The following is a 12,786-nucleotide window of genomic DNA, read 5'->3' on the forward strand; positions in this document are numbered from 1 at the left end:
ACTTATACAGAATAGGTATTTACACTTGACAAACCCAGAGCTCTAGAGAAAACTCTAGATTTACTTAATTCAACTCAACTCTATAGTTATGCTGCCACCTAGTGAAACGGGATACTGACTCTCCTCTGCAAGACTGTTAAAGTTGGTCCAAATGAAAAACCTTATCCCTAAGATACATGTATCACAGCAAACACCTTTCACCTGCAAATACCTAATTCTTCCCTCTGCTCCTTCTTCACCACTACATTTTTGTAACATGCATTACAAGGTGACTAATTTTGGCCATAGGACAGTGAACATTTATACACTTAACTTGAAATGCAAACAGGCTAACTGACTTTAATGAGAAGCCAAGGAACTAATCAACACAGATCACAGTCCAGGATCAGGAAAAAGTTAGGTAGTAGAAGGTTTCAGACCATTACACAGATCAAGTCTTGAATTCATAGCTAGTAATACAGATGAATATTACCCTGAGTCTTCAACTTAAATTACTGCTGTGGTTGTTTTCTCATTACGTTTAATTAGAATGGTGACTTATAAAAAACAATGTAAAACCTTTTCAAAAATTCCAGACAGTGAAAAGGAAATAAAGAAAGTAAGTACACACTCACCTGGGAAAATATATTTGCAGTTGGAGCAACTCTGTTGTCCACAATACTATATAATATTGCTAACAATCTGTCCAGGGGAAATGGCTTTGGCCCAAGGAGGTGATTGCTGGTCTGCAACAGAGACAAGACCTTTCAATCCAATAGATCTTTCCCGGAGTACCACAAGATGTTATTCTCATATCTTTTTAGTCTCTGGAGAGGCACTATAATTCACAGTAGTCTTTCATACAGCCTACTTACATATTATGGAAAACACTGAATACATGCTTATTGATCAAGGCAAAGATATAGACATAGAGCTCTATTTAACATGGGAAGATTTCAAACTGCACAATAAATAGGAACATTTTTGAACTATAACAGAGGATCTAATGCCAAACTTCCTGTCACTAGATTTATAGATTTAATTGTCCTATTAAATTACCTTGCCCAATCTAAGGATTAAAGAGGAAAGACTACATTTTACGACATTCTCAAGGTGCACAGTTTTCTTCACAGTTTATCAACAGTAAGACAAGCTGGGCTTCTTAAAAGCATACAGAATTTCTAGCTAGTGAAAAAATTTAAAGGTTTAGATTTATTCTATTGTCTACAGTCAGTCTATAATCCACGATCACCTACGAAGAACTGCATGTAACAGAACAATCGTTTTCACAAATCTATAAAACCATCAAACAACTTTTAAGTATATTTTTGTGTGTTTTGCTTACTGAAGACAAATATTTTACTAGCATTTGCATTTTGAAAAAGCATAAAAAGAGATGATTCTGCTAAAGTATGAATGTATCCACTTTCTTTGAATCATTTTAGTCAAAGCTTTTTCTCTTCCTCTCACAGCAGTGCAAAGTCATAACAAGAGTTCCTCATCTTAAATACCATACTAAACTACTCTACTAAACAGCCTTATGGTCTAGATGATGAGTAGAATAACTTGGCAATGGGCACCAATTGTAATACAGGAAATTACATTTAAACGTAGGAAAAAAACTTTTTTACCCCTGAGGGCAGTTAACACTACAACTTATTGTCCAAGGCAGGTTGTGGAGTCTCCATCCTTGGAGATATTCAAAACCCAACTAGGCATGGTCCTGAGTCACCTGCTCTAGGTGATCCTGCTTGAGCAAGGGGGTTGGACTAGACCAGAGGTCCCTGCCCACCTCAGCTCTTCTGTGAGTTTCACTTTCTAAGACCAATTTTTTTACAAAAATTCAATCAACTATCTCTGCAGGAATAAAATGTATTAACTTCTCATTTTTTTCCAACAAAATTGCTGAGTTTTTTATATTTTTGGTTGATTTTAACTTTTAGTTTTCATTTTCTCCTTTGCTTCCTTTATACCACAACAAAAATGTTACCATTTTGATACCAAAACCAAAGAAAACATTTTTGATCAGGAAATTAGAAATGAGAACACTTCAACTTACTGTTTTACACAGGAAATGACTTTCCTACTACATTTCTAATTTCTTAAAATACACTCATTCATAGGATAATTCTGGCTGGAAGGGACTTTAGGAGGTCTCTAGTCAAACCCCTCCTGCTCAGAGCAGGGTTAGCTGGGAGGTCAGGCCAGGTTGCTCAGGACTTTACCAGTCCAGTCCTGGAAACCTCCAAGGACAGAGACTGCACCACCTGCTATGGTTTAACCGGGCAGGCAGCTAAACACCACACAGCTGTCAGCTCACTCCCCCCGACCAGTGGGATGGGACAGAGAATCAGAAAAAAAAAAAAAGTAAAATTCATGGGTTGAGATAAAGACAGTTTAATAGGACAGAAAAGGAAGGGAAAACAATAACAACAGGAAGAAGAAGAAGAAGGAGAATATACAAAATAAGTGATGCACAATGTAATTGCTCACCACCTGCTGACTGATGCCCAGCCAGTTCCTGAGCAGCGGTCACCACCCCCCGGCCAATTCCCCCCAGTTTCTATACTGAGCATGATGTCATATGGTATGGAATAGCCTTTTGGCCAGTTTGGATCAGCTGTCCTGGCTGTGCCCCCTCCCAGCTTCTCATTGGCAGGGCATGAGAAGCTGAAAAGTCCTTGACTAGTGTAAGCACTACTTAGCAACAACTAAAACATCAGTGTGTTATCAACATTATTTTCATACTAAATCCAAAGCACAGTACTATACCAGCTACGGGGGGGGGGGAGGGGGGGAGAAAGAAAAAATTAACTCTATTCCAGCCGGAACAAGGACACCACCTCTCTGGGAAACCAGTGTCACTGCCTGGATGTCCTCATAAGGAAAAAGGTTTTCCTTATATCCAGTATAAACACCTCGTTTCAGCTTACACTCATTGTTTCTCACTCTCTCACCATCCACCATTGTAACATATGGTCTTGATGATCTCCTTGCAGGTACAGGACAGGCTGCTTTTAGGCCTCCCGTCTCCAGCTTGAACAACTGCAGTTCCCTCAGCCTCTCCTTGCAGGGCAAGTGCTCCAGCCTCTGACCATTTTGATACCTCTCTGCTGAACTTGTTCCGGTTTATTCATGTGTCTTGTACTGGAGGGGGGCAAAACTGGACAGAGTATTCAAGATGCAGCCCAAAGAGTGCTGACTGTGAGGGCCCAGAGTGCATCCGTCTCCCACGAGTTTAGCTGGCTGAGCCCAAGGTCAGCTCCTTTGCTTGTAAGAGCTGCTGTATAAAGAGCTACCTGCCAGCTACAGACAAACTGTGTTATCAGAACACAGCATACTTATTCAACTTTGCATTTACAGAGCTATTCTGTCCCTTATCCTTCTTTGCACCATACACATCATCTTCACACTGCAGCTGATGCTGATGGACATTTTAGGCATTACATTACATACATACATTATTGTATGTAGTAACACTAAATTCAATTGAATTACAGAAATATGAATTCCTCATTTTTCAATGTTAAGTATTTTTTAAATAACCAATTTTACAAAAAGAAGTACAGTTCATAGGGCAGAACTCGGTAGTATTACAACTCAGGCAGCACTGTTAGGACTACAGAGATTTATTTATGACTCAGACTGTCAAAAATTCTGACAAAGGAAATACTTGTTTCCTTTTAAGTTTGTATTTCATTCTCTCTACTTTGACATCCAGTTTCCTTTTTTGTAGTGTACATTGATTTATTCTTACTAGCAGAGCAGCCAAGATTAGAGAGGAATTTCAAAAGAAAGTTTGTTTCAAAATGCTTCTGGGAAAGAACACTTCTCAAATACACCACCAGCACCTCTGTGGCATTAGTCATCAGTAAAACACAACTACTCATTTCTTCAGCAAAACAAAAAGGTATTTCCAATACATGTTTTAGCTTTTCAAGTCCAGGAGGTGTCCCCAAAGCTACCTCTTGGCTAACAAAGAAGGCAGTGTGAAAAATAATGGAAACATATAGTCAGCATGTTTCCACCATGGCACCTGCAGTCAGAATGCAGGTATAGTGTAAGGTATGAATTGTACAATCCCTTGCCCTTCTGCTTCTAAACACGCCAGTTCTGTGAAGAATATTATCATCAACAGGAAAAGTCAACAAACATACAGTAATTAAAATGCACGCACTCCAAGCAGCTAGAAAGCACAATTAGCATGTAGTAATCCCTGAAGTTGTGTTTAGTATAAAGTTACCTCACAATTTTCTTGCTCTTAATATTATCAGCTCTCTGCTTAGACAGAATACTGTTTTGAACTTCCAAATTATTTGAGAGAAATGCTTTCTTCTGGAAAAGCCAGAAGAGTTAATTCTAATAGACTGTAACTTCTAGAAGCAGCTCTTCATTTTTATTTCTTCGCAGAAATAAATTCCTGCATGAATAGGAATGGTTTAGAAATTCCTCCAAACAGAACACAGTAAAGAATAAGATTTTTGCAAATCTTCTGCAAAGAGCTAAGGCAGAATACTACATAGAACAGTATTTATAAAAATTCAGGGAACCCCTCATCTCACTTAAAAACAAAGATACCTTCCACATTCAGAAAACCTCTTCAAAAAGCTTTATAGCCATCAAATTAACTCTGTGTCCTCTATCATCTTTCTACCTTGGCAATACACTCATTAAATGGTTCAAAAAAGACTTTTCCCCAGTTGCCACTATCTGTGCTTGTGCTTTTTATCTATAGTGTCAGTTTCATGTTCCCAACTGGCCTAAGTCTTTCACCATCCCACAACTGTGAACCAGGTATTCACATTCCAAAATTTCACGAACAAGAATGAGAACCAAAAGCGTTCTTTAAAGAGTAAAAGCTTAACCCAAACTAAACTACCTGCACAAAAGGGAGAAAGTCCCTAACCTCAGTTGGCTGAATTTTCAACCTTTTTAGCATATACTTAAAGACAGAACTATACTTCTCACTTTTTTTAGCAGAAAGCATTTCTGAACTTTCCTAGTTGCTACACGAATGAAGCATCTTCAGATGTAAGCTAAAAATTCTGATACAAAACAAATCCTAGACTGAAGTCAAACTAGACATACTAGACAAACTCTTCTCCAGTAAAAAACACACCAACACATTTGATCTTCTGACAGACTGACATCTGAAAAAGCATACTCCTCCAAAAGTAGCTCCACCAGGAAGATCCCTCACTTGTCACTAAACTGAAAAAACATTGTTCCAGGGCAACCATGCAAAGAAACCCAACAAATTCTACTGTTATCAGCAACAAGGCAATTAATGGAATGTTAAAGTCAATTTTTTCCCCTCATTCACAAGATTTACTTTTTCTAATGAAACAACCACGGCCTCTGGACTGAACAGAGTTAAGAATCAAGAAACAGATTTTTCGCCTGGCAGTACCTAAACTTTTAAGGAAGGATTTATTTCATCTAATGTTAGCTTCCTGCCAAGTAGGTATGTACAGCCAAACTAGTTTCCTAAGTTCCCATTATAGCCAGTAGAAATCTAATCAATATAGTTTATGGTGCAATTCATCTGACTGAACGTAGAACCCACTTTAGTATGAGACGAATCACACCCTACACTCCAATGACTGCATCGACTAGCTCTGCACTGTCTATAAAAAGACACTAGCTTAGATGCAGGCACCCACTTGGAGTTAGGTGAATCTGATCTGTAAATCAGTCTCGAGACAAGCTTCTCTGAGGGAAGGTATATTGACATAAGCTGTCACACCAACTGAAGCAAACGAGCTTTTATTTATAACACTACATATGTAATCTTTTATCCCTATATTTCGGTTTCCCTCACTATAGAATCATAGTACCAAAATATACAAGTTTACATCTGGATGATTGTATCTCTGTGCAAATATTTATAAAGGTTATGGTATAGTAAAAGGAACATAGGTCTGGAAGATGCTCTTAGGACCTGCAGTCCTGTTCCCCACTATCACAGCTACCATGCCTCAAAAACTTTCAAAACCAGACTGTGCTCTGACCTACAAGCACTTTCAGTTTCTGGCATCAATACGTATAGTGAAAGGGTCCTTACCTGTAAACTATAAAGCAACACATACACAGAGAACCAGTGCTCTGTAACTAGAAGCAAAGGTACTCTTGAAATGCCACAAAGTTCCCGTCCTATTCGTTAATCCCTAAGATATATTCCTGTTTCTTACATGCAATCAGAGTTTAATGTAACACTGTCAACTCAAGAGATATTTTCTGTTAACTGTATTTGATTTTCTAGGATTATGAAGTTCTAATTCTCTTCAAAGTAACACTAATTTTTAATACAACAAAGAGGTGCAAGAATTAGATCATTTGCCATCTTAGAAGTAGTTCCAGATTATGCAAGTTACTTGTTACATTTGGACAACAAACCAAGCTTCTTTAACTGCACACACATCTAATCATGCTTTCGGAGTATTAGTTCAATGCTTAGGTTGTAGAGTAAATGTAAAGTCTACAAAATTAGAATTATTCTAATTAAAGTAAAAAAGTAACTGAAATCTTACTCATCTTTTTGACTATTAATTTTGTTTACATTACATTTGTTTGAGTTACACTCATTTACAGTTCTTTCCTTAGTACCTCCTCCTGTTCTGTTTTTGTACCTACTCAGTAGCATTTAGTCTGCTGTAGGAACAATAATAAAATTAAAACCAATTTATTGTTAACGCAGGCACTTCTGAACACTAAGTAGTGAACTCAGATACAAGTCCATTTAACATAAACAATGACACAAGAAAACAACCTCTACAGTACAGTTAAGGTGATCATGACCTCGGTATTTCTTCATCAAATCTCTATTCTCCCATTTCTTTTATGTTCCTAGCTGCTCCCATCTCTCTAGTTGTTCCTATCTCATCATCCAAGTTGGAAATCTATTACCAAGAAAGAATAAAACAAAACACCTTTCCTGCAGAGGATGCAAGGAAAGAAGAAAATTTTGATCTAAGATACAATAATTATTCCTTGTCCTGAAAAATATTTATGAACTAATTAAGACGTGGAGGTATTTCAAGAATATAGCAGTCCTGAAAATAATTAAAATACCCTGGAAGTTCTCAGGAGTTCATGTGCCAGGGACAAAACACACGAGGTCTACGTGTACAGGACACATGCATTCAGCGACTTCAGAATTCTTGAATTTACATAAATATCTACGTAGTGGCGCAACACATTGCACTGTTGAAGTAAAACTATGCTCACACTTTCACATGCAAACTCTGTGCCCCTACAGAAATAAGAGAACTTGGAAAAAAGTCTTTGGATAGCCAAGGACTCTGTCCTCCTGCAGAGGCAGGAGAAAAACTAGGGAAAAGGCTATAGGCAGTATCAGAAGCAAAGGATTATTCGGCTAAGTATCATATTAAAATTTTTCTCATATTATTTACACTGCCTGTAGCACAGAGAAGAAGAGGATATAATGATTGTTTCAGCAGGGATTTAATGTTATCTGCACTGCTCTTCATTTACAGATTTGTTTAAAAATAAGTCAACAAGTTACAGATGTTAAAATTTGATTTCTCTTTTTACATTACAGTTACAAATGTACATATAGGTATTTGCTTGTCCTACCATATCAAGCCTCTGTCAGTAAAAACTGGTATAGCTCCACTGACATCAACTATATTTAGCCATTTATAACCATGAAAAGGTTAGCTAATAGTCTGATGGAATCCTAAACAACATACAGGAGTGCAAAGTTTCCAAGCCTCAACTCATAAACTTAAGCTCTTATACCTCACTGCATCACTGGGAATAAAAGTGACTTGACTTTCAAAACTACTAACCACCTATTACTCTAACATCTTTGAGAGAAATTCTGATATCTGGCTCTTCCATGTATGATGTCCTCTAACTAGCTTTATTAAGTACTTTTTGTTATACACAAAAATATGGCTTTAGGAGACAAATTTATGCTACAGGTAAATTTCAACAAAATAAAAATGTGTGTATCATACAGAAATTTGTATCATATGAAACAAATGCACCAATACTTACTTATGCAATTCTGTTGTTTCTACAGTAAACGAGACAAAACAAAATACAAAACCAGCAAAAACAGAAAGAAAATATTTGCTGCCAAGTTCAGCTTAGAAAGATCAAATACGTACCTTTTCATGTTTCTTCATGAAGTTGGTCTTTCTAATTTTCCCATGATGCTGTAAACAACAGACAAGAGCAAATATTATATGTAAATTATTTTATGCTCATTCTATAGCAAAGACAGAATCAAAACAGTCAACAAAGAACTGTACGGTACACGTGGTAGTACACTAGTCTGGGTCTGCTTCTTTACTACACCTCCAGTATATCTCTGATATTATTAGCAATCCTTCTTACTAGGAGCCCTAAAATGAAACTTGCCTTACTTTTTGCTTCATTGTGTCCCAAGTGGTATAAAGCCAGAAAACAACACACTAACACTTTTTTGTGACATGCATAAGTTTTTTTTCTGATCTAATCAGGGACTGATGAGAAGAGGCAGTAAAAATTTGGTTTTAATATGACTTCATGCCACCATCCTCCTCCTACCCTCAATCATCTAATGAAAAAGACAGATGTTTCATTTCTTTCTCTTCCCAGAGAAGTCTAAATGATGGCCACTTCATTTTTAAAATGTATCCATGCATAAAATCCATCTGAATTTTCACCTTTTATCTGCTCCATTTTAGAATTTGGATGGTACACAAGTTGGCAGAATGACAACCAGGAATTAAATCAATGCAATACAAAGATAGTTCAAGGTGCAGGAGCTAAACAACAAACAGAAAGGAGGAGGGGAGGGGGAGGGGAAAATAAAAAAAATAATCTCGTCATTTAAAGAGGTGCAGCTTTAAAGCAGCGGAAGGACTGTCCAAAGAAAATAATCAAGTGTTCTTGGATCTCAACTGAAAATGTGAGGGCAAGACAAGAACAGAAATACAGTAAACAAGATATTACAAATGAATTGGTAAAAAAAATTTTAAAAGACAGAGACACATGAAGGATGACATGTAAATGATGTAAAATTAGTGGAGAGGTACAATAATATTCTTTAAACATAGTTCAGTGCTATTTCTCACAACATCAATTGATGAGTTTTCCCACAGTCCTGAGAAGTATACCTTATTAATAAGTATACCTTATAAGCATGCTCAATGAATCAGGGAAAAAATCTCAAATGAAGGAATTCTTTTTTCATTATAATGTTTAAAATCTTGTACTTAGTATTTGTGGACCTCAGTATTCAGCCATGTCAAGACGATCTCAGTAATTGTGGCTTTTCTTGACTGACTTCTGAAGAGCCTAATATTAGACAGGACTTTAAGTTTCCTTTACATAATTTGCCAGACTAAAAAAAGTCAGTTAATTAAATTAACACATAGCACACATACTTAGAGACAGCAAAGTAATATTTCTATCATGCCTTTGAAAAGAAGACTGCAGTGATAACAGAGACCTTTTCGAGGGGAAAGTGATCAAGACTGAGGTTACACAGCATGCTAGTAATGGATCACAACAAACTGCATTCATGCATTTTAAAGGTTATCCTGGGATCTCTATATGGTGTATTTAAGTTATATCAAAAGTGTTTCAAAGCAAGTGAGCAGGTGCCCTATTTCTGTGCAAGCACAAAGAAACATACGAAATTCAGAGCTAATTTTCAGTTAGTTCTTAATTCTGTTTTCTATTAAAATGAAGACTTCATGTAGATTGCTATTCTTTTTTGTTTTAAAGACTACCTGCCAAAACCAATTTCATATTTTTCTCTCCATCTACTGCAAAGATCTTGAATTTTCACGTAACTAACAGCAGCGCTGCCAATTATTACTTCATTGCTTTATCAGGCTGTTAGCATTCCAGGCTGCCACAAACTGTGACTTTATCTTTAGTATAGCCTAGCACCTATACCAGTAGTGCAGATTAGCAGCTCAGTGACCATCTTTTTGTTTGCATCCCTTTTGCTGTCTCACAGTCCTTAGTTAAATCACTCCAGAAGATATTTTTCTGTAATCTACTCTGAATCTCATTACAAACCTGGTAAAACCATATTCTATTTTCACAGTCCACATGACTCATAAAAACACTCAACTTGAACACCCCCCCCAAAAGTGTGGGTTTTGTTGGGCTTTGAAATGCATTTGTTTCTGAAATTTGCCTTAGCACTCGATGAAGGGCTAACTGCTATCAGATGATACGTATAGCAAGAACAGTGACTTCTCCTGCTTCACTAATTCTTGGGAAAAATACTTAATATCACTGACTGAAATACCTTCACAGTCCTTGCTTCAAAAACCTTAGAAGCTCATGTTTATTGTACAAAAGTTTAGTAGGATTCATGTGCAAGAGTGGAAACTAAACAGACACACTAAAAAAGGAGAAAGGAAAAAAATTAAATTGAGAAGGTTGTTCAGTGAACACAAACAAGAAAGATGTGGCACTTTTGATAACATCCTTTACTGACTTGAGTCTTGTATGCTTTCCTGTTTCTTTGAGTTGGAAGACTCAGAAAATTTTGATACAGAAAAATCTGGGCAAAAACACTTCTTCAGCAAATAAGTCTTCTACAAAGAAATTGCTTTGGCCAAGTGAAAAGACCAAAGGTTGCCCATAAAAAAAACTTGTCAATCTACACTTACTATAAGTAATCCTCCAATCTTCTCAGGAAAGAACTAGACAGAAGGGTGAAACACCTACAGCTTTCAAGGTAAGACCATACCAGAAACATGAAATCCATATTTAAACTAAATACATACTAGTATATCACCACTAGGAACTGCAGTATCTTCTCAAAACATGTATCGACAATTTTTTTCAAGAGGGAAGAAGAAAATAAGCATATTTTTACAAATTTGTCTTGTTCTCATTTTCTTCAATTGTTCACACCTATCTATCATGAATACCATACCTTTATACACACATGCATGTATTAATACATACTGTAATAACGTAGAAGACCTTGAAGTTGGTAAAATGCATAGAAAGCATAATTGCCCAATCACTTTTCTGATACCTGTCTTCCTGCCTACATTTTGTCAAATTAAGACCTCAAAAACAACGCAATGAAGCAGGCTTGAGGAGCATGAAGATCCTGGGTAAGAAAGAGACAGACTACAAATTATGGCACCACAGCATTTGTTTGCAGCATGACCACAACATAGCCCCCCCCCCCCCCCAAAAAAAAAAAGGAAAAAAAAATTCAACCTGTTCATGGCAAGAACTTACAGAAAATGGGGTTTAGCCCATGATTTGGTAGTGAGGATTAATACATTCATCCTAAAACATACATTACCATCATTTCAACACAACATGTGCCAGCTAATGGAACCACATCTTCTGCAAAAGCAGGTGTTTGTATGTTTCTGTTTCAGAAGCTTAAAATTGTATAAATAAGTTAACAATGCACTATGTCATTTTACCTCATTAAAGGCTAACGCAGTTGTGGTTTGTTTCTTACTCTGGAAATTTAAGTGTGGCTTATACCCAAGGACACTGCAGGCACTCCACTAAAATCTTCACAAAATGGAGCTATATCAACTTACAAAAGCAAAACACAATACTTGTGCTATAAGAGTGTTACTCATGTTTTGACATGAAGCTGTGTTTATTAGACATTAATAATGACTAGGTGATCATTACCAAACACAATATGTGATCTACAGAAAAACTTCTGACCAAATCAAATGCACCACACACAGAAACAGAGCTCAAAATGAATGGCTGAAGAGTTTTAAACTAGGAACTTCAGTATGCAGGAATCCAGTAAGCAGCACTAAGAAAAAAATCTCATTACCTTAAGAAAGAACCTCTTATCTGTCCTAACAGGATTGTAGGAGGCAAGGTAAGCAGCTATTAGAAGAAATTTGGAGTAATAAGGAAGTTCCACATGTGTATGTGCAGAAAGTCCTATAAAATAAACAAACAGTTTATGAGTGACTGAAACCCACTTGAAACGTCCACAAACTTCAAATTAGACTTGTTTGCATTCTTCTTTTCTTTCTCTCCTGCTCTACTCCTGTAACTAAATGAGTACAGCTACTTTCTCAACCCCATTATCACAGATATAAAAATCAGTGAAGGGCCAAGGAATGGCACGAAGCTAAACAAAACTAAATTCTGAACTCTTTATGGACTCATCTCAGAAACTGTATTTGAAGCATCAGAGATTCATAAATCACTAAGGTGTAATCTCCCTAACAAAAAAAAAAATTTCCAGGCTACTTCCATTTAAGGTAATTTTTCAGGCAAACAGGGCAGATTAAGAGATGTACTTATATACAATGGCAAAGCTTTTCTCCAAGACCCAACCCTCAGGCTGCTCCAGCCTGTGCCAGACAGCTCAGCCAGGAACGGGGCTGGCATGGTGCAGAAAGAAGCAGTGCTGCACTTCTGAGAAACAGGTCAGCATCTCACAATTTTTAGCCACTGTTATTTCTTTCAAAAAAAGCTTTCAAAATTTTAAACTTGATCCAGTTGACCTAGCCTGCTACATGTAGACTTCATTAAGATTAAAGTCTCACACATTAAGACACACAAGAACTACAGTCTAGTAAGTATTTTCCTTCCCTCTTTTTACTTTTACTTTGCATTTTTTCCCTTTACATTCCCCCACTCTTGTCACCGTAGTTGCTTCTTTTACACAGCTTATGCATGTCAATAGAATGATCAAACCACCTTACTTCATCAGTTATCTAACTATGGAGACCACTAAAGGGTCTCTCTTGTGCCTTCTTTGCTTACAGGTTTTCACTTCAACGGTTTCTTGTTCTGTGAAGTACCCATACCCTCATGCTTCAATCCACA

General features: G+C 36.9%; 1 protein-coding gene across 12 annotated transcripts in view; it reads right to left on the reverse strand.

The window, feature by feature from the left end:
* The window catches only part of ORC5 (origin recognition complex subunit 5), a 76,221-nt gene that overhangs the window by 40,606 nt on the left and 22,829 nt on the right, over positions 1–12,786 (reverse strand). For 10 of the 12 annotated variants that reach the window (XM_072859276.1, XM_072859311.1, XM_072859256.1 and 7 more), the window contains 3 exons: positions 11,777–11,889; positions 8,115–8,162; positions 615–725 (listed from right to left, as the gene is read on the reverse strand). In XM_072859276.1, the coding sequence (XP_072715377.1) occupies positions 615–725; positions 8,115–8,162; positions 11,777–11,889 (272 nt within the window). The remainder of the gene's footprint in view (positions 1–614; positions 726–8,114; positions 8,163–11,776; positions 11,890–12,786) is intronic. The other 2 variants (XM_072859302.1, XM_072859266.1) reach the window with 1 other exon arrangement.

The sequence above is a fragment of the Ciconia boyciana genome, chromosome 1 (assembly GCF_034638445.1).
Source record: "Ciconia boyciana chromosome 1, ASM3463844v1, whole genome shotgun sequence".
In the NCBI taxonomy this organism is placed as follows: domain Eukaryota; kingdom Metazoa; phylum Chordata; class Aves; order Ciconiiformes; family Ciconiidae; genus Ciconia; species Ciconia boyciana.